The 27,903-nt window shown below is 40.6% G+C and overlaps 3 protein-coding genes across 5 annotated transcripts; 1 reads left to right on the top strand and 2 right to left on the bottom strand.

Moving 5' to 3' along the window:
• Positions 1 to 957: 957 nt before the first annotated feature.
• On the top strand, positions 958 to 9,699 carry lrrc31 (leucine rich repeat containing 31). Its single transcript, XM_075452720.1, has 11 exons — positions 958 to 1,023; positions 1,146 to 1,258; positions 1,814 to 2,005; positions 2,985 to 3,128; positions 3,378 to 3,545; positions 4,050 to 4,214; positions 4,330 to 4,512; positions 5,922 to 6,089; positions 6,172 to 6,336; positions 7,260 to 7,415; positions 8,198 to 9,699. Exons 2-11 carry the CDS (start codon positions 1,246 to 1,248, stop codon positions 8,578 to 8,580), a joined length of 1,737 nt encoding a protein of 578 aa, XP_075308835.1. The 5' UTR covers positions 958 to 1,023; positions 1,146 to 1,245; the 3' UTR covers positions 8,581 to 9,699.
• Positions 8,995 to 15,733, bottom strand: lrrc34 (leucine rich repeat containing 34). The gene is made up of 10 exons (XM_075452721.1): positions 15,627 to 15,733; positions 14,190 to 14,302; positions 14,040 to 14,104; positions 13,358 to 13,444; positions 12,250 to 12,378; positions 12,040 to 12,135; positions 11,812 to 11,966; positions 11,558 to 11,713; positions 10,054 to 10,180; positions 8,995 to 9,977 (listed from the first exon to the last, which is right to left on the bottom strand). The coding sequence occupies exons 1-10, from the start codon at positions 15,731 to 15,733 to the stop codon at positions 9,780 to 9,782; spliced, it is 1,233 nt and encodes a 410-aa protein (XP_075308836.1). The 3' UTR covers positions 8,995 to 9,779.
• Positions 15,734 to 17,124: 1,391 nt separating this feature from the next.
• On the bottom strand, positions 17,125 to 26,283 carry mynn (myoneurin). 3 transcript variants are annotated; one of them, XM_075452534.1, is made up of 9 exons: positions 26,231 to 26,283; positions 25,589 to 25,658; positions 23,877 to 24,147; positions 22,846 to 23,795; positions 21,218 to 21,377; positions 20,484 to 20,662; positions 20,301 to 20,393; positions 19,570 to 19,695; positions 17,125 to 19,127 (listed from the first exon to the last, which is right to left on the bottom strand). In XM_075452534.1, the coding sequence occupies exons 3-9, from the start codon at positions 24,140 to 24,142 to the stop codon at positions 18,703 to 18,705; spliced, it is 2,199 nt and encodes a 732-aa protein (XP_075308649.1). In that variant the 5' UTR covers positions 24,143 to 24,147; positions 25,589 to 25,658; positions 26,231 to 26,283; the 3' UTR covers positions 17,125 to 18,702. The 3 variants fall into 3 exon arrangements, with proteins under 3 accessions (XP_075308649.1, XP_075308647.1, XP_075308648.1); XM_075452532.1 differs by having other exon boundaries at positions 23,877 to 24,144; XM_075452533.1 differs by lacking the exon at positions 26,231 to 26,283 and adding an exon at positions 25,941 to 26,204 and having other exon boundaries at positions 23,877 to 24,144.
• Positions 26,284 to 27,903: the final 1,620 nt, after the last annotated feature.

The following is a 27,903-nucleotide window of genomic DNA, read 5'->3' as shown; positions in this document are numbered from 1 at the left end:
CTTTCTTGTCCTTGATGTCTCATTGTTGCATCTTATTTTCCTGTCTGTTTGAATGTTAACTGTAATTATAGCTTATTATAGCTGTAATTTTCCTTAATTTAAGTGGCAAATGGTTAAGTCAACCTCTTTATAAGGCTCTGGTACATAATAAAGGGAAGCAGCTGAAGGTACAACGGCCAAACAGTTTAAAACGCGCGAATTTTCCCGAGAAACATGAAGTGTATTGTTGCCATGGATACAATTGTTGCATTGCGGGCTTTTGGCCAATATTGACTAAAATCTTGGTTTGTCAATTCCGAAATAGCTGTTAGTAGTTAAAACTCGTGATTATCCGATTTCAATGCGCAGTCCCCTTCGCGATTCTGATTATATGATAGTTTTCTCATAATCGCGAGGGAAAAGTACAGCAGCTAGACTGAATTGAAATGACGCAGAACTCCCCTGAAATTCCACAGCATTTATCATTTTGTTAATCGAGTGACGGCTATCAATACCTCTGATGGTACACAAGATGGTACACAACAAAAGGAAACGGCTCAAGGCTAATTCGGCATATTTAAAGTTGCAAGATATAAGCTATAGAACAGGTTATAACCCCTAACAGAAAATCTTGCTGCTATTGTGTAAGACTATAAAAAACAGTTTCAATCTATAAATCAGTCGATTTGAATTTATTCTAAACAAGGTATGTAGTAAATAAATGCTGTTTTATTTTAGGAGCAAAGTTTAACGAAAGTGTACAGTTATTGTACAGTAAATATAGTTTTATTTAAAATATATATATTCTTAGATTTTCTTCTGTCAGTCACAATCGCAGCATTGGTTAAGAAGTTAAATCAACATTTGCCTTTTAATGGCCCGTAATACTGATGCCAGAGCAAAGCGATGGTCATAGAATAGAATAGAAAAATACTTTATTTACACACCTTCATGTACTGAAGGTGTGGTGGCACTTCCGGGCTCAGGCACCTGACGAGCACGGGACAAGACGTCGGGCAGGTGTACAAGCACCGAGAGGAAAAGGTGATTTAGACAGTGCTTAATTAAGTTATTGAATCCTATATCTGCATACGCGCAAACTGTACAGTGAGTTGTGGTGAGGTGATCTGATCTCCTGTTTTTTTCATTTTTACTTTATTTTCCAGACAAACCGAGAACGAGTCGCCTCCTCGTGCAATTGATTAAAAACACTCACTCTTTCATATTTTCTTTCACCTCTTGTTTCTCTTTTGACTTCAAACCCCCATGGAGTCTGCAGGTAAGATGACTTGTGATCATACGCTCATATTTTATTGCAAGCAAAGACGGATTTCTGTCCTGGACGCTAAGAATTCTCCCACCGAAGGATGAATATCTCTTTAGATTTCTCCTGAGTTTTCCATGCACTGGTACTTTTGTGATGATCATATTTAGCATAAAGCCGCACCTTTTTTTTGATTTCCTAAATACTGAAGTTAAAATGTCTTGCCTGGATGTCTACAATCTTGTAATTCCTTCAAGTAGCTCAGTCTGATTTTCATTCATATAAAAACTAAATGAAATGTTCCTGATAAAGTTGAATTATTTTCATGTGTCTTCTAAATAATGTCAACCCTTGTAAACATGTATTTAGTCATAATTGTTTAATTATTTAAGGCCAACTTCAACCATTGATCAGGGTAATATCTATTAAGTTGTAGTGGAGTTGTAATATAGCATTTGATACATTTAAGCACGTATTAATGTACAATAATAAGTAAACAAATAGAACTTTGATTAAGACTTACCTCAGATCATTCTCACTGTATTTTATAATGATTGTACGTTTGTTCAGATGGTCAGCGGGGGTTGGATGGTGGCAGCCAGAGACGTTCCCCTCTGGACGTCATCATGAGTCAGATCCGCAGGAAACGATCAGCCTCAGACAGGAAGCCGCTGGGACGCTTCCTGTCCAGAACCTTAAGCCAGACGGGGATCCCTGAGAATGGAGAGTCGGAGGGCAAAGAGAACAGAGGACAGAGTCCAGGTGAGGAGGAAAGTCTGGGTTGGGTTATTTCAGGGCAGCTTGGGATCCCGGGGTTATTGTTTATTTCACAACACATGAAAGTTTGCAGGTTTTTTCCTCTGATTGGTGGTGATTTCCAGGTTTCTGTCGTCTCATTTACTTCACATTAGTAAAATATAACTTAAACTTAGCATTAGTCATATATAACTTTCATAAAAAATATATTTTTTGGCATTTTGATCTAATTTCACACCAAAATCTTGGGAGTTTTCAGCCTTTAAAAACGTTCTCTGCCATCTTCCATCTTCAGTCCAAGGCACAGAAAGATAAACAGGGTGCACAGCGTTGCACAGCGTTGCACAGCGTTGCACAGCGTTGGTTGCACAGCGTTGGTTGCACAGCGTTGGTTGCACAGCGTTGGTTGCACAGCGTTGGTTGCACAGCGTTGCACATGTACTGAAACAAATCAATGAATCATTTGCAGGCTTTTGCAAAACTTAACAATCTTTTGAAGAGATCCATTTCATCTGAATCAGGTGTGGGAAACATCTAAAACCTGCAGGAAGACTTTGGACATCCCTGCTTTAAAGCATGACAACAACTTCACATGTATAGCAGTGCATGTACAGGGCTTAGATGGAGGTGATGTTACATCCTACAACTAGAGCCAAAACAAAGCCAAATTGTTCAGGGTATACTTAAACGTATACTTAAAAAGTAAAAAAGAATAACTTCAAAGAGATTCACATCATCGTTCAGAAGAGTGTCCATCTTCTTGTTAGCCAAGAGTAGTGTGAAAAAGAAGGTAGAGAGGAGAGGGCATGACGTAAAGGTAATGAAGTTTGCTGTAATACAATCTTAGAGACCGTTAGACGTGTTTTAGACAGAAGAAAAAGAGACAAGAGCTCAGCAGCTGCCACCTCTACTGAAACAATCTGAGAGTTACAGAAAGATGCAGAAGAGGTGCTGGCTCATTAGATCAGGTGTGTGTGTGTTCCAGGTGTTGCAGCAGCGGCAGAGAGTGAGTGCCACATTGGCTGGGGTCGAGTGTGTGTTTTCCTGCAGAAGCTGGGAAAGAAAGCCGACAGCAGGAGCCTCAGTTTGGCCCACGGTGATCTGACAGCCACAGACCTGCTGGAGCTCGGTACAAACACACACACGTAAAATCCAAATGCTATTATTGAATTATATTGAAGAGGATTTTTACCTTTTGTTTACCTTTGACCCAACTCAGAATGTGATGGATGATGTCCACTTCCATATCACACCTGCACATATGATAAAGATGAAGTAAAGAGTGATATTAGTGGAGTGACAGAAGCAGGGCGTTGGTCAAACTTTGAAATGAGTGTCAGCACAAGTCCGCTTCATTTTTCTTGGTTTCCCTCCTCAGCGACGTTGCTCCACTTCCTCCCTCAGCTGGAAGAGCTGGACGTCTCCTGGAACGAGCTGATTGGTGGGAGTCTGACAGCGCTCACCACTCACCTCCAGCACGTGGTTGGGATCAAGATGCTGAGGATCTGCAGTTGTAGGCTGAACGCCGATGACATCACCGCTCTGGGTAAGGGTTGTTTTTGTTTAAAGTGGAGTAAAATACAAACTGCATCTACTGAGTCTACATCTACTGTAAGTCAATTCTTATTTTGCTTGATGTTTAATTCCATGAGAACTTTATTAGTTGTATAAATATAATTATGTTGTGTTTAACTCAAGGTTGTGTCTTCCATGAGGTTTTAGTTAAACTTAAACTCACTGGAAAATATCTCTTGGCATCTTTTAAAAGAAAAAAACTCAATAAACTGTCAGTGTGTTGATTGATGCATCTCATTTATGAAATAAATGAGCATTTTTTTTAACCCTAAATAGGACTTTAATTCACAATGTTAAATAAGCAAGACTATAAGCGCAAATCAAACATCCAATCAAAGAAACTTCCACCTGCTGGCCATGAGATAGAATACAGTTACTATAACTGGGTGGCTACATCCATGTTTTTTGTATAGTCTGGGATCCTGTCTAATGGTCTGTGTCATTATATCAGCCGTTGTTTGGTGTGTTTGTGTAGGTGAAGGTCTCAGTTATGTCCCTCTTTTGGAGATCCTTGATTTGTCCTGGAACAGTGGTGTTGGGGGCGGCGCTTTGCAAAGCCTGCTCGGAAGAATTCACCCGCCGCTGAGGGAGCTCCACCTCGTGGCCTGTCAGCTAACTGCAGCAGATGCGACTGCATTAGGTAATTTGTTGATTTGAACAAATATTAATGTTTCCCCATGATGTTTGGTTACATTTTGATCCGTTCTCTGCCTCCTCTGATGGCTAACTCCCTGTGTGTGATATATTCCTCTCAGGAAGAATGGTGGCTGTTCTGCCCAGACTTTGCGTGCTGGACGTCTCCTGTAACCCTCGGCTCACACAGGAGGGGGATGCTGGCGGCTTCACAGACCTGGCTGCTTCCCTCCCTCAGACCGTCTCCCTCACCACGCTTCGATTACAGGCTTGTGGTCTGACGGCAGACTGTCTCGATGCTCTCGGTAGGATGACTGGAAAGGGGAATAAATCCAAAAATATCAAGATGAAGAGTTTATTTCCCTGCATGGATTTGCATTACCTTCTTGTAGATGGTAATACATTCATGTGAAAAAGAAAATGTACCATCTTTAAATTCTAATGTTTTGCATATCAGGATATATATATCATATATATACATCATATTCTTAAAAAAATCTGGTCTTCACCAGGTCCTAAAATGAGGTAAACATAACCTCAGATGAACAACACATGACATATTACACTGTGTCATTATTTATTGAACAGGGTGGGAAAAACCCTAAGTGAACCCTTAGTGCTTCCACAGGAATTAAGAGGGTCAGTAGCAGCCAGGTGCTGCTGATCAATGCACTGATTAATTGATCATCAGTAAGTGTGAGCACCTCTATAAAAGCAGACGTTTTGTCAATTTGCTGCTCTGCAGCATTCAGGTGTGTGTTAACACAATGCCAAGGAGGTAAGACATCAGAAATGATCTTAGAGAAGCTGTCCATCAATCTGGGAAGGGTTATAAGACCATTTCCAAACTATTTGGAGTCCATCTTTCTACAGAGAGAAAGATTATTCACAAGTGGAAAAACTTCAAGACAACTGTCAATCTTCCCAGGAGTGGACGTCCCAGAAAGTTCACCCCAAGGTCAAAAACCCAAGAGCTACATCTCAGACTCTGCAGGCCTCAGTTAGCATGTTAAATGTTAAAGGTCATGACAGCACAATTAGAAACAGACTGAACAAGTATGGCTTGTTTGGAAGGGCTGCAGGAGAAGGAAAGAAGAGTGGGCCAATATTCCTCCACAACCATGTGAGAGACTGATAACGTCAAACAGAAAACCATTACTGCAACTTACTGCTGCTGAAGGTGGTTCTACAAGCTGTTGGACCATTTTTTTACCCACTGCTTCTGTGTTTTGTCTCAGTTTTTGTTTTATAAATAATGACACAGTGTAATAAGTCATGTGTTGTTCATCTGAGGTTGGATTTACCTTATTTTAAGACCTGGTAAGGACCAGATGATTATTAAAATGTCCTGATACATTAAACCTTAGAAGTGAAAATGGGAGATCTCTCTTTTTCATATGACTGTAGATGCAACTGGAGCATAAATTCAGTCACAAGTATTGTTTTGCATTAACTGTTCTTCTTCATACTTAAAGGAGTTTTCTCTTTGTAGCATAATTTATAGTTTTATTTAGACTTTAATCTCTTTGCTTGCAAACAACATTTATCGTTCATGTATGATGTGTCTCACCCACACACATGATCAACAACTCGTAGAGGACGTATTAGTAGAAAGTTGTATTATGGAAATGAATTACAGGACGTTTGGTTAAGTCTGGAAGAAAATAAAGAAACCTTAAGATACACGTGTTGTCTCCTCTCTGCTGGCCTGCAGGTGGCTCACTCCGCTGCCTCCCCTCGATGCGAGAGCTGGACCTGTCCTGTAACAAACATCTGTCCGGAGGACTGAGCTCCCACGCCGTCCACCTGGCTCACCTCACACACCTCGAGAGCCTCGACCTTCACCTGTGCTGCCTCACGCATGCTGACCTCGAAGCCTTGAGTGAGTCTCTGTCAATCTTGGATCTCAGACTGAGCTGAGGCCCAGGTACCTGCAGCAGTCATGTGACTTCTTTTGTCTCTAGTCCAGGTGCTTCCCTCTCTGACTGCGTTGACAGTGCTCGACGTATCGTCCAATAAGGAAGCGGGAGGCGTAGTCCACCCGCTGGTCTCTGCCCTCCCGCTGACACAGATGAGACGACTGCCGCTCAACAGCTGCAGCCTGAATGAGGAGTCCCTCACTGCTCTGGGTAACTAATGAAGATCTCTCTGTTTTATGTAAATGAGAAGCTTTGCAGAGCGACAAAATTCAAAGTCCACACCAGAGGGAGATCATTTGTAGTCCAGACTTTGTCTCTTTTACTTCATAACAAAACCCTGCAACTTATTTGCATAATCCATGCTTAAGACAGTCACTTGGTTTGAATCAAATGAAAGAAGGATCTGTTGTCTTGCTCTCTGAGCCCATGTGGCTGTATTGATCATGGTGGCATGACGGATTCTCATGCAGTGCTGCCTCACGGCTCCGAGCTCATCCTACAGTGGTTTCTGTCCTTGGCCTTTCCACACTGAGATTTCCCCAGACTTCCTGAATCTTCTCACAATAGTTCTTTACAATCTTACTGAGAAATATTGTTGAACTTATTGATCATATCTCATGGAGTTTGGCACAAAGTGGTGAGCCACGACCCATCCTTGTTTAGAAAGACTAAACCTGTGGTAGATGCTCCTTTTATACCCAATCCTGACACCCACGCCTGTCACCAGGTAATCTGTAGATTGGAGAATCTTCCACAATTATGTTACTTTATATTCTATAAACCTTTTTTGTCCTTCTTTACCTCTATTAAATTAAATTAAATTAAATTATAGAATTAAGTTTTTAGAGCATTTTTGTAAAACTCCCAACTTTTCTGGGATTGAGATTTGTATTTGCCAAGTAGAAATGACTAAATTAGATAAAAGGAGCTGAACAGAAAGCTAATAATCTGGGGCTAAGAGGCACAGACGAGACACAGAAGGATGAGCTGTACGAAGTGAAAGCTGGAAACAGGACAAAATAACCGTCTTTCTTAAAATGATGAGAATTTCTTTAGTGATCGTGATGTTATAGGCGACGTTTCTGTGTGTGTGTGTGTGTGTGTGTGTGTGTGTGTGTGTGTGTGTGTGTCAGCCTTGGCAGTCCCGTACCTGCGCAGTGTGGATGTTTCCTGGTGTAAAGTGGTTGGCGGTCGCTTGGCGCTGCTGCTGGACGCTCTGCAGCCATCAGTCATCGTGGAGCTCCGCCTCAGCAGCTGTGAGCTCACCTCTGACGACCTGCATCACCTCGGTAACAAACACTCACTTCAAAGTCATCGCAGTAGATTTAGTTAATTAATTCATGCTGTTTTTATTATGAACATTGTTAACAATAGCTTGACATTAATCTCAGATACAGCTATTCAGTTTATCATTTAGCTGAATAAAATTACTTGCTTTCATATTCTAAACTAGATTTAAACAAATCTCACAAACTTTTAATGAGATTTTGCATCTTTCTGTCTTTCTTGATTTGAATTATTGCAAACTAAGTAGATAAATGTTTTTAGCTAATTGAATTGAATTTCTACAATACTTGTTGCAAAAATGTTAAAACATACCTTTTGAAAATGGTACTATATACCTCAGAAGCAGCACTAGGTATTAAAATATGTTATAAAACACAAAAATGTGTAGGTCGGTCAAATTGCCATGTTCGATAAGCTCACTTTGAAAGCTTTCCGAATTTGTTCCAAAGCTGGAACGTGGTCTTAAAATTGAATGTTTTGAATGTTAAAGGATAATACTTTCATAATACCAAAGGGAAATTAGCTGAAAATGTAAAAGATTAAGGAAGTTTAAGAAGGAGGGGCACAATAGGCACAGGGAGAAAACAGAAAGCAGAACTTGTTTATGAAGAAATCAGTAATATTATCATCAAAATATATTATCTACCATGCTCACAGTGGCTGTAGTTCTGTAAAGTCAGAAACATTGTGCAAGTATCGTGGAAAATCTAACCCAGACCGACTCCCAGTAGATGCCTAAACTGATCAACAATCAGTAATTGGTCTGCTATCTTTCTGTGTGCAGCTGCAGTGTGCAGACGTGGCTGTCTGTCCTCTCTCCAAGTGTTGGATCTGTCCTACAACGGCTCGGTGGGTGACGACGGCTGGTCGGCTCTGTTCGCAGCAGGAGGTCTGGACTCGCTGGAGGACGCGGACCTCAGCCTCAGACCTTTGACCTCTGCTCCCTGCTCGGCCTGGCTGCCCTCGCTGCTCTGCGCTCTGCCTCGAATGCCGGTGCTGGCTCGGCTGGCGATGCAGCGTTGGACCGCCGGATCCCAGGAGAGACAGCAGCTGAACTACAGCATGAAGAACAGGAGCATCCAGCTGGAGTGGGATCCAGACATCACAGACTCGGCTTGTAAGATGACCAACCAGGAGAGACCCGAGGAGAGTCAGCCTGAGGAGTAGGCATGAGAATCCTGACGGCGGATAATCTGATACTGTCTGTTATGGATGAAGGAGGTTCAATTCAAAAACATACCAGCACTGATCCAGTTCAGCTACAAGACTCAATCAGAGCATTATTGTCCCTTACAAACAATAACTTATACAGTAGATTCTTCTATATTCTTCTATATAAAAAGACATTCAGATTACTCTAAAATTTGTCTGAAATTTGCACCACTAACTTACAATAAATCAGATATTCAGCTCCTGCTCTTATAGATGAAATCAGAGTTAAATTCCAGCTTAAAGAGATCAATTGTTTTTGACAGTATTTCAGCTTTATTTAGTTTTGTTATTTCAACACAAGATAACTTTTAAGCTTCAACCAACAACTGTTTCCTTTCTAATAGTGAAAATCACAGCTTGTTTAGCGTGTAAAATATCATAAAATGGTGAGAAACACCTAGATAAATTTTTTTCCGAAGCCCAAGTTAAAGTAATTCCCATGTCTTGGCTTTTCTCAACTCAAAGATGCCGGTGCTGGCTCTGCTGTCGGCAAGTCTGAGAGATAAAGTCAGTACAATGTTTTAGAAAATCTGGACAGATGTCCTGCTGACAGCTGTAGCATCTGATTTGTCAGACTGGTTGTATTTAGCAGTTACCACTGATATTAGGTCACCTTGGTCTACTATCGGAGGATATCGTCTGCTCTTATGATTAAACTATAGCAAGACAATCATGCTTAATGTTTAGCAACACTAAATGTTCATTTATGGATCCACATCAGCTGTCATGATCTTGAAGCTGAAATCAGGTGTGTTCAAATTCATCTAATACTCATTTTTGGGTTCTGTATAGATATCCTTGTGAAGAGCTTTGCTTTCTCAAAGTATCTGGTTGTATTTACCTCTTAAAGAGAGCAAATGGCAGATTTCTTGAGATGAAACTACCTGTTATCACGAGTGATGCAGCTTTGTTACTTCAAGATTAAAAAAAAAAAAAGCACAGCCATTCTTGGCCTCTGTAAAAGGGACTTTTGGGACACTTTTCAGTCAAAATTATGGACCTTTAAATCTATGCACTGTTTTTTAAAATGTATTTACAGTTAAATCAGTTTGCAATGATTAAAAAAAAGTTTATTTGCAGCCATTTGTTGATGTTTTTTGTGTCGAAATCCATCTCTGTTGACGCTGGATGTGAGAAAACTTTGGCTTTAGAGTTCATGCCTCCAGGGGAACGAGGTGCTGTTCCCTGATGTGCGGAGGAATGGTGGCGTCATTGGAAGCGTCTATACAATAAATGCGTTTCCTCAAACTCTGAAAGACCTCGGCGAGGAACACCCGACCGTCCACCTCGTACGCGCTGACGTCTGTCTGCTCGGGCGGCAGGCGGCCGCTGGATATTATCTCTCTGAAGGCCTGAGGGAGGAAGCAGCCATAGATTTAAACAACATGTGATTTAAATGTGAATCCAGCCCTCCTTAGTGTGTTTTACCTGGCAGACTGACTCCTCCAGGTAGTTTCCCCAAATGTAGATGTGTGTTAGAGTTTTGTTCTTTTTCATAGCCTGAGCCAAAGATAACAGACCCTCCGTCCTGATGCTGTTGCTCTTGACGGACAGCCTGGCACACAGAGACAGCGTGAGCATGTCAGTGATGTATAAAAGTGGTCTCCAAATTCTTATTCAGATCTCGATACTAAATAATCAAACTTTGATATAAACGGTCTTTATAACAAGTGAAAAAGTGGATTCCAATCCAAACTTAAATGTAAAGTATGATACTTTCCTCTCCGTGCACCTCTAAATATTCTGAAAATACTTCACAGAGGGAGTTTTGTCTTCATTTACCTAACACTTGTGAAATTAAATGAGGAATGAAGAAGGAGATTTTTTCTTTCTTTTCTCCTAAAAGACATTTAAGTTCCTTTAATAAAACCCCTGGCAAAAATGATGGAATCACTATTCTTGGAGTATGTTATGTCATTTCTGCAGTGTGCGTGTATGTTTTTAAAATATAAATGAATCACAGATATGATAATAATATATTTTCATTTAAGTGCTGAGAGCTTTTAAAAACCTTGAAAAAATGCTGTAAACAAGTTGTTGCACCTGCTGAGTGTCAAGAAACAACAAGAGAGGTGTCAGTGGAGACAGTGGAGAGGCTTATAAAACTCCTTCAACAAGGTAATTCAGCTCAGAGTGTGGCCTAAGATGCTGGTTGTTCCCAGTCAGCTGTCTTTTGTAATTAGCTGCGAGTACAAACAAAATGGGAAGGTTGTAAAAGGGAAACATACAGGTCAATGTGTCAGGACAGAAAACTCAAAGCAGTACATTTGAAAATAGAAAATGTTCAACCAAAGAAATGGGAAGAAACAGGAGTCAGTATTTGTGACTGTCAGAAACCGTCTGAAGGAAATGGGATTTCCATCCAGAAAAGCCAAATTAAACCATCATTAACATAAAAAGAGAAGCAAAACAAAGTTACAGTGGGCTGAAGAGAAGCAGTCACGGACTGTGGATGGTTGGATGAAAGTGATATTCAGAGATGAATCACCAAACTGCTTTCTACAAGGAGATGATGCTGGAACTGTTTGGACCAATGAAACATGGAAAGATGACAGGCTGAAGAAAACAAGCACATTTCCATCATCATTGATGATATGAGGTTGATATCAGGTAAAGGACCAGGGGAGATTTCAGTCATTACCTCTACAGGAAATGCACAGGTGGACTCTTTTTATATATATATATATATATATATATATATATGTATGTATATATCAACATATCAGCTATATCAGCTCAATGACATGACCAGAAAACAGTCGGAATCTAAATCTGAGTTCAAATTTATGGAAGTTAAAACAAAGAATAGGTATGACAAGACTCCACCCTGCAAAGCTGATCTGTTAAACTGTTAATATAAGAAAGTTGGAACCTCATGGATGAAGAATACAGAAAGAATTCAAGCAGTCAGAAAAGACAGAGGAGGACTCACTCTTTCAGGATGCAGCCTGGCCATGTGATGGCTTCACTCAGGCATGCAGCTCCTTCATCCTCAATCCGATTGGACGACAGATCTATGATCTCCAGGGTCGAGTTCTGAGTCAGCACCCCAGCAAGATGGCGTGCGCCGTCACGAGACACACGGTTGCTGCAGAAATCCATGAAGACAGCGAGATCAAGAGGAAGTGACATAATCAGTGTTGAAAGCTTTGAAGGATGACACTTGAGTTTTTTTTTTATTCCTACCAGCGCAGGTCCAGGTACTGCAAACTGTGGTTCAGCCTCAGGCCTTCACTCAGCCTCTCCATCCCAGTGTCAGTCAAGCCCACCTTCCCCAGGTGGAGCTCCACAAGGCTGCAGTTCACTGCCAGCATCTCAGAGAAGTGCACCGCCCACTCCTCCTGAGACAGCCCCAGATTAGAGTTACCCATCTGTCTAAATAGATCCTTATCTAAGTTAACTGTGTGTTTGTACCTGGTGGCTGAAGAGAAGCGGCCGGCTGATATCGACATTGCGAAGAGCTGTGTTGCTTTTCAAGACGATGCTGAGTGCTATCACACTCTGAGTGGCCTGAGGGGACAGAGGGAAGCTCAGAGAAACTAGACGTCTGTCAGCTTAAAGCTGGAAAAACTGGACAGCTGCCAATAAGAGCTCACACACAGTCTACTGGGCATGTGTGTTTACCAGGTCGCAGTCAGCCAGCTCCAGCTCCTGCAGCGTGTTGTTCACCTGCAGCATGTGGGCCAGGTGCATGGCTCCTCTGTTGCCAATCTTATTACCTGACAGCCTGAGAGAGAGCAAGCGGTCGTTATGCTGCAGAGAAAAGGAGAGAGCTCCCATCACTTTTCAGTCTCCCCCCGGTAAAAGTTTTTAACCTTGCTAATGTTGTAATCTGCGTTATTTTGTCCTTTGAGTTTCTAGTGTTTTCTGTGGTCTAATTATTTCTTAGTTTGTTTGAACTCTGTGTTTTGATTTTTCCTGTCATTTGGGATCCTTGTCTTTCATGATTCATGGTTTATGTATTTAGATTTTACCTCGTCTTTTCTTCGGTTCTGTGTTCTTAGCTATCATTCTTTATCTCTCTACAGAGTTTAGATCATGTCATTATCCCTAGATGTCCTCAGCTGTCTTTTCCCCTGTTTGGTCCTCAGGTCCACTTTCACAACTGTCTCCACTTAGTCAGTCACAGCTGTCCGCACTTCTGTTTCTTTTAATAAATCCTTTGTACTCATCTGTTGCCTCCATCTGGGTCCATACCATTCACCACAGACACTGTGACAGTAAACATCTCCATAAAGTGTCTTTTTGTAGGCGTTTCAAAATATATCATGAGCCAAATAAGCCATCGGTTCTGTGCCTGCTTTGGATCTAAAGTACGAGAAAGGTGAGATAAAACCTTCCATACCCACCTAAACCTATTTAGACCTATTCCAGTTAGCATCAGATGACAGACGGGGTACTTTTTTTTTGTAAAAGTACGACATTTCAAAACAAAATGTCACAGCACATACTTTATTTTAGTTTTACATACCCTAACCAGAGATGGTTTAAGTAGGTTCCCTTCCACTAATCTTTGATAATACAGAGTATAATCACCAAAAAATATGCTCTACCAAATGGTAGATTAGGATGTTAAAGGGTTATATACTAAATAAAACTATATCAAATACATAAATATCAGTGTCTTACTCATGTTGCTGTAATGTTTGACATGACCTTCAGTGTTAAACAAAAGAGAGCTGCAGAAGAACGCAGACAAGAAGAAGTTTCGTTGGTTGTTTTTGCGACGAACCTGCATTCTGTTGGCGAGGACGTGAGCTCCGTCAGTCTGAATGTCGTTAAACATCAGGTCCAAAGAGCGCAGAGCTGAATTCTCGGCCTACTCAGTGGAAACACACATTAATAACATGCAAGATTAACAATACAGCAAAGATGAAACACCATATTCACAAATATGAAAACAGTTTTTAAATTGGCTGTCCATGAACTGCACATGTAAGATAATAAATACAGTTAATCCTCCATATTTATAATAATGACAACAGAAAGTTGGATTTTTGTGGAAGCAAAGGCATTTTTCTGAGGGAAGGTGAATGAAGTCAGGCTGGAAATCCTAAACCTGTCTTTTGTGAGTTTGAGTCTGTATTCCATGATGGAGCATTCTGACATTGTCAAAGCTTGACAGAGAGAAGTGCAGCCGAAATGATAAACACAGTGTTATTTATGCAGTCTGTGTCACACTCCCAAGAAGTTTGAGATTATAGGTAACACAGAAAATAAAACACAAAATATGATCAGGTATGATCTGGTGTGTGGGAAGCAGGTCGCCCTGACCTCACCCACTCAGCAGAATAAAACCCATGTATATGAAGGTTTATGAGTAATCTGTAACACATATGTCCAAAATATCCCTAAATGCTTATTTTCAATAAGTTAGACGCTTTGTTTTTTAAATGAAACTGTTATTTATCTACCTGTAAGAGCCCAGCGATGTGTCCAGCCCCTTCATCACAAATGTTATTATATCTCACATCAAGACCTGTTCATAGACAAATTGTAAAAAAGGTAGTTAATTCCTTAAAAACATCTGTTCCAGCTGCGTTGACGTGAATTTGACGGCTCACCGGTCACACGCTCGTTGCTTTGCAGACATTTTGAAAGAGCACAGACGTCGTCATCACCGAGTCTCTGAATGTGTTTCAGTCTGTTGTTTCCTGTCAGTTTTAAGGTGAAATTCCTGCCACACAGAACAGAGGAGTGTATTTAACGCTGTTTTACACATCAAGCACAAAATGGCTTGTTTTTAAATCAGGCTCTGATAAAAAACATATTCCACAGAAGTCAAGCAGGACTCATATTTTCATTGTGAAAATTCGAAACCAAACTTAATCCAAACAAATGCTTTTATAGTTTTAAATTGAATTCTACACATATACTGTATGTGTAGAATGTCTGCTTCATTCAAAAATAATTAAAAAAAAAATCTAAATAATTTTCTTTGCTGTCCCAAGTTTCTTTGGAACGTTTTGCAGCCTTGAAATGCAACACTGCATTGCAAACTCATTTTATTTGTTTCACATCGTCTTTTATGTGTCCTCTGTGTTGATTTGTAATAATGTGTTTTTAATGTTTTATGTACGATTGATCAGCACTTCAGTCACTTGCTGCTGTTTTTAAAGAGCTTTATAAATAAAGTTGACTCAGCTTATTGCTACAGACACAGATGACCAGTTTACAGTGATACGGCTGCTTTAATGCTGTATTGGTTTGGTTTTAGTTCCTCGTTTCGAACTCTGTTTCCACGTTGTGTTTTAGCTTTACTTCCTTTTTTAAAATGTAGTTTGTTCATTTTTTTTTAATTGTTCACTTTTGCTTCTTGATCCTGTTTCATTCCTTTGTTTACCACCAAACTGTTGTGGTTGTTTGCAGCTGTGTAAGTATTTTAAGCTCTTGCTGCCATCAGTGTTTCAGGATTGTCTCGTTTTTGGCTCTCTGCCACTGCAGCATTTTATGATTTGTTTAATAAAAGTTTCTTTCCCCCGTCCACCGAAATAAACCACACACACAGAGACAGAAAACTTCCCTCTGCTGTGTGAATATGCTCTCATAGCTTTAAGAGCAAAAGTCATGCTTGAAACGTCAGAGTTGTCTACATTTTCCTGCTTACCCCTTGGTCTTGCTTGAAGATTCAAGATTATACACGTTTTCTTTCTTTAGTTCTGTATTAAGTCCGACAAACAACAAAACAACAGAGTTTGGACTGATCCGAACAAACAGAACTTTATCAAAAAATGTTTAAATTGAATTCCCCATTAGTTATTTCAAGCTTGTTTTCTTTGCTCTAAATATTTTTGATACTTAATTTTTGATAAGTTCAGAGTTCTAAAAAAAAAAAAAAAAAAAAAAGTGAATATAATTTTGTAAGATTTTCAGGTGGGAACTTTTCAGTGTGGCGTTTGTACAGCATTTTAAAAGCAAAAGGACCCGGATGTACCGTGAAGCTCATCTTTCATCTAAAAATCGTACCTGTGCGTCATTTAAGTTCAAAGTTCAACACTCACCCTGTTTCTGACGTCTTCTCTAAAACGTCTGAAATGTCTGGGTTAATTTTCATGTCATGTTCGGAGCAGACAGCTTCGTAGCACTCTGAAATCGTTTTCCCAGCCATTTTTCAGGCTGCGGCGCATTGTACGTTGCTATGACAACAGCTTCAGACGGCGTCCCCACAAGGACAAAAAGCACAAATAGTTAAAAAAATTAGTAGTTTTCTGCCACAGAAAAGAATCAGTTTTTCTTGCTTTTGCATTTTAGCGGTTATATTTGCTCTCCATAAACTGCGGAGCATCTTTATCCGTTATAGCAATACACGCAAGACACTTCAATACAGCTGTGGTAACAGCTTGCTCAATTTGTTTACATTGCACAGCATTCTACCTCATTTCTGCATTTTCGGTTTTAATATTTTATACTTATAGTTTACTGTTTACTGGTACTTTTTGCATATGATAGCATATACTTGATACTTTTTCTCCTTATACTTTTAATATATTCTTATATTAAGACTTTTTGTATTCAGTTTACTGTTAATTATATTTTTTTACTGTGTTGTAACAGAGAGACTGAAAGTCACGAAATTTCAATTCCGAATATGTCTGAGTATGTATTACAGAATTGACAATAAAGCTGACTTTGACTATGATACACATTTAACATCCTGATTTTTACGAGGGGGACGACGACACTGGCTCCTCCACAAACTGGATTGACTTGATTAATGTGATGCATCTAATGCACAGAAATAACATTCCTCTTTGTCTACAAACATATATATTCACAGATCCACTACTTGTTCAGCTGCAGTGAGAGGCTCATCTCTCTGCGCTGCAGGACTGAGAGGTTCAAGAGGTCCGTTGTCCCCTAAAAAGCCTTATGGCTGATAAGGCTTTTTAACAGTAACTGCTGACATGTTTTTCTCAAATTTATTTAGTCATTTATTATCATTATTACTGTTGTCTAATATACAATCATTGTAAATATTTATAATTTGTTGAGCTACTTGACTAATTCGAATTCCCCCCAATGAGGGATGAATAAAGTATTTTTCTATTCTACTTACGACACAAGCCCTCCTCCTTGAAAAGCAATTAGTTGGCCTGCCAAGGAGATGGCTCCATCTCCCGCAGTGTTGTCCATGAAGGATTTGGTCAACTCCTTGCTTATTTGTTGATAATCTGCATGTTTTATCTATGCTATGTGCACAGGTAGGTGTCTGTAAATGTTTGTATACATGTGTAAATGTACTTATATTTGTGTGTACAAAAAACTAATCTTATCCTCAAAAGGAAGGCAATAAAAGACTTTAGTCCTTTTCTTATTGATTGAATTCAGAACTACACACTATGAATATGTGCTAATGTGGAGGCATCTTATACAGAAATACATTCAGTGAAGTATCCTTTCTGAACTGTTTTCACAGCAGGATTCAGTGATTTAAAATGAATTGATGCTGAAGGAAATGTTTTTCCAAATTCAACCGCAAAAGACCGACATCTGTCCCTTTTTTTTGTCTTTATTTTCTTGCTCAGTTGTACAGTTTTACACAGTTGTGAACTTGTACATGTAATGCTTATATCTGTGAAAGTAAAAAGCACGAAATTAACAAATACTTTCAAGCTAACGGAAATGCTTCATGTACAGCAGTTTGCAGACTCGAACACCGAAACATTTGATTTTAAAAAAACATGGCCGCGAGTACGACAGCTCAGCGTTAAGATCTATGAAGCCGCCGTCACATGTGGAGCATTCACTATTTAAGATAAATAAAAAAAACATACAGCTTGTCGTGATTGTAAGGCTCCTATTGACTACAGTAAATCATCAGTTATTCCACACGAGTAAGCCGTAACAGCAAGTAGCTGCAGCCACAAATCAGTGTTGAAGACAGAAATGTTTGAACAACATAATAAAACCATCAGTGGTGTTTAGAATAGATGTTGGAAGAGAAATGCAGGGATGGCAGTATGCACACAGGCTGGATTCTGAGTCATGAAAACAAACTTGTTTATCCATCCTGTCGTCTCTTTGGGAGTCTTTCAGGTCTTTTCGGGGCTTATTTTTGTAGCTTTGATCATAAATCCTACTGTAAATATAAAGTAAATGTAGCATAAGCTTACATTAAACACTGCTTTTCTTGAGTTTTCTTGTCTTTGGTGATATCTGAGCTGAATCTGTAGAAACTGAATGTCATGTCATGGCAGTATGATAAGAAAGTTTATCCAAGTTAGTGCCAAAATGAGTACTTGTTTAATGGATCGACATAAAAAAAATCGAAAGCCATTATTTTTTTCCAAAGAGTGGCCTTATTTTTCGTTGCACATGATGAAATGAAAATGTACACAAATCTTATTTTATATTTTCCACATTTTTTGAGACAAAAACTTACTGGTTAATTAAGAAAACAAAACTTTTCAGAGACAAATATAAGATCCAAAAATATTTCAACTAGTTTATTTGCAGATGAGATATCTGAAGTATCATTGCAAAAATAGAAATGTGTGCACCCCGGGGCTGAAAGGGTCAGTCGATAGAAAGACAACTGTTTTAGTAACCAGTCATTTCAGCACTGTGTTTTAAGCAGTTTCAGCATTTCTTTGCTTTTTCTTTTAACTGTTTAACTTTGGAATAACAGGGAGAAAAGAGTTAAGCTTTGGTTTAAAAACTACATTTTGACATTTAATCAAATATGAAATGAGCAGAGCAGTTTAGAAACTTACTACTTAATAAAGAATATAAATGTAAATTGGAGCCCTGCTGCAGAGGGTTGAACCAAAGCACAATGTGGTGAGTAAACTGTAAACTAACTATTTTTGGAATAATTTTACTGTTCGTTCAACTTGGAGGTTTCCGACCAAACTGCTTGCGTTCTCTTATCTTTTTTTTTCTTTTTTTTCTTTCTTTTTTTTTTTAAATCCTGCAGATAGAAACGGACAAAACTATAAAACCACAGCCCGAGCTGTACTTAATTATACCTAAAATTCAAGATTAGATGTTACCAAAGGGTACTTTACATTAGCCTGAATGTGTGAACTGACTTTATTCCAAACGGGGGCCGACCATAGAATGCACGTTAAAAGTTCATCACTGCTGAGGGGGGTTGTTCTCGGTGGTGTCCACCGTCCTGATGATGACTATCTGCTCCAGGCTTTGGGCGGGCGAGGCCTGCGGCCGCAGCTGCTCCACCAGAGCATGGAGGGTGTCTGAGTTGATGGTCTGCTCCTGGTCGGCTTCGAAGGTCACCTGTTCGGTGGCGGACAGAGGGAGATGGGTGGGCTCTGTCTTAAAGTCCTGAATAGCAATAGCATCAACGGTGGTGCTGGTGGCGTTGTCCACTTCAGTGGTGGCGGCGTCAGAGGAGGCTGCGGACGGTGGTGTGGCTTTGGGGTTGGGGGTGGCCGGTTCAGGATTGAGCGGCTCACCCTCAGGGATGGAAACCAAGCCTTTGTTTTCCTGGGAGAGTTTACTCTGGACAAAAGCCACAGGATGGCTGGAAGCAAGAAGGACGACTGCGGAGGAACACGACAGAGAAACAACATCTGAAATGTGTATTTAAAGCAAAAGAAACAAAAGTAGAGTTTAAGGTGATCTTCAGAGACACTCATTCCCATTCTTTTTAGTGCTTAAAGTGAAACACTTTACAGAAAATGCTTAAAAACTAGAACATAACCTGAATATTCACGTCTAATGTGAGAAAACTTGGTTCCAACTTTAAGGTCTAACTATACAACAAAGCAACTCGCAGAGGATATACTCTCTGAAGTCATAAAAAGGGAAATTGCAACAAAGGGAAAAAAAAACAACCCGAATGTTTCCATAAGAATACATGAAGAGGACACAGAAACCCATCAACACCTAAAATATTCTTATAGTTATAGAACAAGACAGAAGTTGTGAATATCCTTGAGAGAAAAGGAATCTGTGTTAAACGAAAACATCCAATCAGCTCACCAGCTCGGGCCCGCTCCTTGTGCTGCCGCACCTCTTCAGCGTGAGCCTTCTCCTGGTGTTTGATCATGTTCTTCACGCTGGCAAATCGGTTTCCACACAGCAGGCACTGCACACCTGAGTTTCCATCTGCAAAAACACAGAGAATCACGTGAACAAACTTTGTAAATCAACACAATCATTTACACTTTGTTTTTTAGATTGTTACTGAACTATTTGAGACACTTCAGCTCTGCAAGAAGGGTTGTTGCCAGCTTCAAAGTCCCGTCTCAATAAATTGGTATTAATATCGTTTATATGTGGAGATAACGGAGCACATTTCAGATTCTCTGCACTTAATTTAAAAAGCTGTGAGAGATAGTTGTGTAACAAAGGAGAAAATGAGCTGAAAGAGAAATGACAATAAAGCACACTTTTTAATCTTTGTGCGTTTAATCTGTGAAGTTGAGCTTTTCTACCTCATTTAACATAAAAAAAACGTCACATGTCAACATCACAGGACCATGATTAAGGGCTTACATATGTGTCATTGAAGATATCAGAAACTGTCTGAGCAGACGGCAAAAAGAGACAAGACTTTAGTGGACTCCTGTATGGAAATAAGAGGCTCTTCACTTTATCAAGGCCACTCTACGAAGCCACTGTTTTTAAGAAATCTCCACTCTTATTATCTAAACCTCAACTCTGATGTAATCAAGTCTCTGAAACACATGACAACGAACGTCTTGACTCACCGGGGTGAAGTCGCCGCATGTGTTTCTTCAGTTCGGAAGATGTGACAAATTTTGCATCACAATTTGTTTGTGAACATTTGTACGGAGTCTCGCCTGAAACACACAAAAGTTTGGGCTGTTAAATCCTCTCATCCGTCCACACGGACCAAATACCTTCTCCGGATCAATAACCGTGGCCCTCACCTGTGTGTTTTCGTGCATGTGCGATGAGAGAGGAGGAAACGGAGAATGACATGCCGCACAGATCGCACTGGTACGGCTTCTCTCCGGTGTGCCGCCGTTTGTGGTACGTCAGAGTGCTGGACTGAGCGAACGCCTGACCACAGATGTCACAGACGTACGGCTTCTCCCCACTGTGCAGCCTGGAGGAAACAAACAAAGGATAAAGAGGAAGAGAAGAATAGGTGTGTTTTTTTTCAGCACTTACGGTAACAAGGGTCTGTTAGGACTTGAACGGAAAATGAATCTCCTTCCTGTTGCAAACCACTAAAACAACTTCCAAGTTCCCATCAGCAGTGTTCGCCTCAAGGCTTTTTGCTCTTTAGTAGTTTCACTTTTCTTTTGAATTCGCCTACTTTTGGCTTTTTGTCAGGGAAGGATGGGTAATTCAGTCTCTTATCTTTCATGTGGCTTCCTGACTCGTTTTCTTTTCCTGTTACTCTGGCTCCTGCCCACCCTGATGTTGAATAAATAAGACCACTGATTATACATCTGTCTCTGTGACTGAAAAACAGTAACTCTCCTGGATAAATATGTTGCGTTTGTCCACTTATTTTTAAGAATAACTGGGTACACCGAGGTTGTTTGGTCACAAGTCTACATTTTTAATGCCATGATGGTAAAACTCCAACAAGATAAAAGTCAGTTGAAGTTGGGTTGTATGGAGAGTTATTGGACGGCACATCGCAGCTGCATACCTGATGTGTATTTTGTAGTTGGATGAAGTAGCGAACTTGAACCCACAGCGGTCGCAGGTGTAGGGCTTCTCCTCTCCGTGGTGCATCCGGCGGTGAGCAACCAGCTGACACTTCTGGGCAAAACACTTGTCGCACTCGCTGCAACTGAACGGCTTCTCGCCTGCAAACACCACAGACAGAGCCAGACACAGAAAGTTGAGCCCCACTGGTGAATAAGACCAGAGAAACTGTGATAACCTGTGTTTTGTTTGCTATGCCAGCTGATGGATTAAAACGGTTTTCTAAAGAAACTGATGTAAAGAGAGAAAGGTCCAGCTGACAAACACAAACCAGACCTCTACAGATCAAATTTGAGACATTTTATAACCACCAAGAGGACATTTAAAATGTTACATCAAGAAAACATTTAAATATAACTTAAAGGCGGGGTAGGGGATCTTTTTCTGGAACATTTTTTTACATATTGCTTGAAATACTCTTCACACCCCCATTGCAACCAATTAATTAAAAGTTTTGACACAAATATGAAAAGTTTTAGTGGCCTCTAGAACGTACAATCTAGGAAAAACAGTATCCAATCATTGTGAACGGACCGTTCACAATGATTGGATACTGATGCCGTCTATCAAACTGCAATCTGCTCCTCCCTCCCCCTCCTTCCCCCTGTGCGCGTACCCTGCTCCGTGAACGAAGCTTGGCAGGAAGCTAAACTAGAGCCAGCTTGGCTAGCACCTAGCATTATTAAACGTATAGTTAGCATAAACTAAATACTAAATACGGCAACGATCGATGCTTGCTGTCAGAACAGCGCTCGTGCACCTTCGTGCTCGTGCGCGTTCATGTACTCTAGAGGCGTGCCTTCGGGGGGAAAGTGAAGAAAAGGGTTGGGACTTTTTACCTGTGTATTTTCAAAATGCAGCTTCGCTGGACTCAAAATCCAGGATCTCCTACCCTACCTTTAAAGATCATCAACTGAGGCTCAAAAAGCTTTGGCAGTATCTCATTTACTTGTATGGTGCTGTAATTGGTTACTTCCACCAGCAGAAAGCTTAATGTCTTGAAGCTTTTGGCTACACAACCGTATCGTCTCATATTTGTGACGTTTTAAAGTACCGAAATAATCTTATTTCCTCCTTATTTCTTTATATTTTCCTTCCAAGCAGACAGATTTCCTTCTAGCCTAACCCTTTAAAGTGGTCTTGAGCACCAGGCATATTTTTTTTAAATCAAACATTTATGAGCCAGAACCCAACACTGAAATCCCGACTCGGGCTCCTTGCACACACACATAGGAAAAAAGGAAAGGAAAAAAAAACAGCCAAAAGGTCCTCAAAGATCCCTCCAACTTAAACTTGTACTCCATGAAATAACACACACACAGACTCACAAAGTGAAAACAATACTAGAAAGTCATGTGACAGGATATAAGGGGAAGGAAACGAGGAACAACATGTCTAAATTCAAACTTGGGTTGATATTTGCTGTTGAGAGGAAGTTTGATGGTCCCCGTTTTCTCTTTTTAAAGACTAAACTCAACTGACGGATAAACTTAGCTTCTGTAGCATCATCACATCCAAAATGTCAGAGAGGAACCAACCCTCAGCCATTTCACATCCGACTGGGCTCACCTGTGTGTATGCGCAGGTGTGTTTTCAGCTGCGTGGCTTGTCTGAAGGTCTTGGAGCAGAAGATGCAGGAAAATGGCTTCAGCCCCTTGTGGATTTTCTCGTGTCGCCGCAGGCTGCTCAAATCTTTGAACGTTTTGCCGCATTCGGTGCACGTCAGCGACAGCTCGTCCAGTTCAGACGGATCCTGCTCCCCAGGTTCACCTTCCTCCTCATCATCTGCTCCCATCTCGCCACTCTCATCTTCCTCCTCCTTGACCCTCCTCCTGCCACGGCCTCTCCCTCTCCCCCTGCCTCTCCCTCTCCCCCTCCCCCGGCCTCGTCCTCTCCTCCCCTCTCCTCCGCTCAGCCGAGGTTTCTTGACCAGCGGCTCGTCCTCCCGTGAGGGGCTCCAGTCTGCAGAGGTGTCTCCAAAGTCCTTCACACTCGTGTCAGAGTCGCCCGCACACAGATCTTCTTCACTTCTCAACCCGCCTCTGCCTCTTCCCCTTCCCCTACCCCTCCCTCTGCCTCTCCCCCTCCCCCTGTAGGTCTGGACTTTGGGTGCGCCGTCAGCTGAGCTGCTCTGGTCCACCTGCTCGCCGCTGAAACTCTTCCGTCCTCTACCTCTCTTCCTGCCCATCCCTCTCCCAACACTCCTCATTGTGGGGGTGTACTCGTCATCGCTTCTTTCTCCGTATTCTAAATCTACATCTCCGGGATCATAATCCTGGTCTTGACCATCCCCGCCCTGTTCATGCCAGTCTCCTGTCACAGAGATGATAGACAGGGGAAGCGGGGAACTGGGGCTGCCAGCAGAACCAGGACTGGGTGGAGACAGGCCAGCTTCTTTATCCACCTCTGACTGGGACGTCTCACTGGGCTCAGACCAATGTAGGATTTCCTCCAGATACTTTGTAGCCTCAGACATTCCAAGAAACACGGCCGCTCGTCGCACAGCTGCTTGTCTGGTGCTGAAACCAGAAAAACATTTTAAATCCTCCATGAGCTGATGGAAAAAAACACCCCAAGCTGTCATAATTCAGTGCATTTACCTGCTGAGATTCATCTGTCCGGTGTAGACAAACTCCAGAAGCTTCTCCAGAGAGTACCGGCTGACTTTATCAGGGTCCAGAGTTGTGATATCTTGACCCTTTTCAGCCTGGGAGGAGAAATAGTGGCTGAAGGCGGCGAGAATGTTGCGGTGAGCTCTGAACTCCACGTCTTTCACCATTATGGTTATATCACACAGGAAGTCCATCTCCCGCTGCTGATAGAGGCGCTGCAACAGCAGCTTCCCATGGGTGGAGACATGAGCCATCACTGCTGGCAAACAAGGGACAGCACAGTGAACATCAATGAAACAACTCTTTCTGAGTGAGCATGTGGCTTGCAATAAGATTTATGAGACAGTTCTGACATTGACTGCTAACAACTACTCCATAAATGTATGAGTCCCTTAAAGGATAAAGTTGTTGAACCACCTTTAGCAGCAATAAGTTGAAGTAATGGTTTTCTGTATGACGTTATCAGTCTCTCACATGGTTGTGGAGGAATTTTGGCCACTCTCCTTTCCAGCTTCGCTTCAGTTCATTGAGGTTTGCAGCATCGGTTTATGTACAGCTCTCTTAAGGTCCCACCACAGCATTTCAGTCAGGCTGAGGTCTGGACTTTGACTGGACCATTGCAACATCTTGATTCTTTTCTTTTTTAGACATTCTGCTGTAGATTTGCTGCTGTGTTTGGGATCATTCTCCTGTTGATGACCCAGTTTCAGCCAAGCTTTAGTTGTCAGACAGATGGCCTCACATCTGACTCTAGAATACTTTGGTATCCAGAGGTTCATGGTGGACTCAATGGCTGCAAGGTGCCCAGGTCCTGTGGCTGCAAAACAAGCCCAGCTCATCAGCCCTCCACCACCGTGCTTGACAGCTGGTATGAGGTGTTTGTGCTGATATGCTGTGTTTGGTTTTCTCCAAACGTGCTGCTGTGCATTATGACCAAACAGCTCCACTTTGGTCTGGTCTGTCCTAAGGACATTGTTCCAGAAGTCTTGTGGTTTGTTCAGATGCAGCTTTGCAAACCTAAGCTGTGCTGCCATGTTCTTTTTAGAGAGAAAAGGCTTTCTCCTGCAACCCTTCCAAACAACCTGTTCAGTCTTTTTCTAACTGTATTCTCATGAACATTTAACTTGCCAACTGAGGCCTGTAGAGTCTGAGATGTAGCTCTTGGGTTGAAATTGCTGGGATGTCTCCTGGGAAGATTGACAGCTGACTTAAATGTTTTTCACTTGTGAATAATCTTTCTCTCTGTATGAACTCCAAATAGTTTGGAAATGGTCTTATAATCCTTCCCAGATTAATGGGCAGCAAAAATTGCTTCTTTAAGGTCATTGCTGATGTCTTTCCTCCTTGGATCAGATGAGGACCAGATGATTTACCTTCAAACTGAAACAGGGTGTACTTTCTTTTTCACATTACTGTATGGTTTTAACAGTCTGTCTGGAATTCAGCAGCTCAGGGAAATAAAAAAAATACCAGATTTTGATGCACAGCTTTGTTGTTGGGCCTCACATGAGTACTTGTTGACAATATGCGTAAAGCATATTTGTACCTTTTATGACTTAAAATCTTTACTGAAAAGTGTTCAGTAAATAATGGAGTTGAATTAATGCTTGAAATAATTTAAATATGGAAATTCACTAAAGCCACAAACACCATTATTCTTTTCTCGGACTATAAGACTTAATAATGACATAAAAACTTACTCTCAGTAGTGTACTGCTGCTGAAGAGTCACAGCTTCACCGCCTCTTTAATTTGGAGTTAGTAGCTTCCTCTGTTGGCGACAATTAGGGACAAACAGAAAATAAGTCAAAGCCATTGTACTATCAACAGTCTAATTAACAATTTCCCATCATCATAAACGCTTAAGGACAGGTATAACTCAGCATCTTTGACAGGTGAGATGAAGAAGCAATTTTGGAAAATAAAAGCTCCCGCCTGCTTCCTGAACAGGCCTTCGGCTAAAGCTAAAGCTAACAACAGTGTCGTAGATCAGTTAAAATGACCTCTGCTGGTTGTTTGTTGTTTCACTTGGATTTATTAAAGCTTTACATACTATACAAGCCAACATCGAGGCGTGTATGTCTCCCAAGTGTCTGACCAGAGCGGATGAGTTGCGAGGCTAAAGCTAACTATTTTTGTATTGATAAAAAGCGCGGAAAACATTGTGCTCTTATTTCGAAGGTTTGGCGGTTTGTACAAGTAGGGTCGACGTAAGCGGCCACAAAATATAAGAATTAGGGTTATTTCTGCAATAAGTCGTGCAAGTGTGTGGTTAATTTAATCATATTCAATGCATTCGCTCGGTATCAATCCACAGTAAAGTAAATAAAAGCTGAAAAGTACCTTCTAAAATCCGCGATCTTCGGCCATTATCCACGTGACGTAGGCGTTCTCGCGAGACGTAGCCTTTGATCAAAGATGATAGGTTTAGGCAAGATCAACACCGTCCTGCCTCGACAACAGACTGCAAAACGGGGTGATTATTTTTCACTTACAGCCCATAGAGCGGAGAACAAAGATTAAATCTGTGATTTCTGTTTAAATTGAGTATAGTTTCATCATAGCCAGAAATGAGTAAATCAAATAGCGCATACAAATTTGATATTTTACAATTATATTGATTAAGACCTAGATACTACAATGTTTTTTTGCTCAATTAAAGCTTTATTTGGTATATATGAACAATCTAACAAAGTTTAAAGGTGGTAAAGATGATAACCAAATAAATAACTATTTGTGTAGTAAAAGAGAAAAGTAGCTTATCATTGTAATGTTTTATGGTCTTTCATGTTTTGGAAACAGACTGCTTGGGAGAAGGTATTATGATCATACATTTTAAGACACAGTTTTACACTTAAAACTGCAAATCTTTTTTGTAACATTTTCTTGTATTTTTAAGTTATGTGTTACAATAAACATATATTAGTGTGACTTATATTGTATGAAATGTGTATATGCTTAGGGTGATTCCCTATTAGGAAATAGATTCCTCAGAGCAGCCACTCTTTGTAGACTGTTGTCAGTTTGTTGACCAAATTCAGCCGTATAAGTTTTAATTCTCTGGAATCTGAATGTGGTTTTACACCTGAATACGTATACCTTTATTACCTGTATGTGGGAGCTGTACATGCAGAAAAACTGTTGCTAATGATGCTAAACGATAAGATTGAAAAAAACAAGACTGACTGCTTTATTTTCATTCATGTGTTTATGGCCCTTTGTATTTTCTCCACACTCACCTGCATCTCACTTTATGCACTAATTTCTTTGGTTTGAAAAGCCATAAATGTAATGAGTTCATAACCTGTGTTTCACTTTTGTAGGTTAAAGGTTAGCACAGTCGTGTGGCTCCAGCTTTACTCTGTATCTGTTACAGTCCTGTTTACAATCTTTTAAGCAGCTCATTTTTAATTTTGTATTAATTAATTTCCATGTTTTTTTTGTGTTTCAAGCGATTAACATACAGAAACCTTGTAGTGACATATTAGTTCACTTTTGGAAAACATCAGTCTTATTTATTATCAATATATTTGATAGTTATGTAAATTAGTCACTGATTAGTGTATGAATGTAAGATTCAGTCATGTTAATTAGTAGGTTCACCCTCTTTCAATTCAAAGGTTTTCAAGACACAAGAGAAAATAATCTGGTCCTTATCAGGTCTTAAAATGAGGCAAATACAACCTTAGACTGACAACAACACAAGATATTATTAGATTATTTTACATGTAAAGGGCTAAGAAGGCCCATTGTATATATCTTGGACGTGTTCACAACAGTTGTAATAAAACCTCGAAAGTGTATTTCAGGAGCTGTATCAGCAGTATGTATGACAACTGTTTTTGCATTATTCGACATGAACATGTTATCAGACATTGCAGCTGTGATGTTTCTGCTCTGAGCAGATGAAAATGCAAACGAGGCGCTCATATGGCCCTTAAACTGGGAGTAGCTGCTGCTCCAGTCACTTCTGACTGTTAAAACACCTCAGGTTTATTTCGATTGCAGAAGCGCAC

Source organism: Odontesthes bonariensis, chromosome 20 (genome assembly GCF_027942865.1).
Source record: "Odontesthes bonariensis isolate fOdoBon6 chromosome 20, fOdoBon6.hap1, whole genome shotgun sequence".
In the NCBI taxonomy this organism is placed as follows: domain Eukaryota; kingdom Metazoa; phylum Chordata; class Actinopteri; order Atheriniformes; family Atherinopsidae; genus Odontesthes; species Odontesthes bonariensis.
Note: the sequence above shows the minus strand (reverse complement) of the source record. Positions and strands in the feature narration are given on the sequence as shown.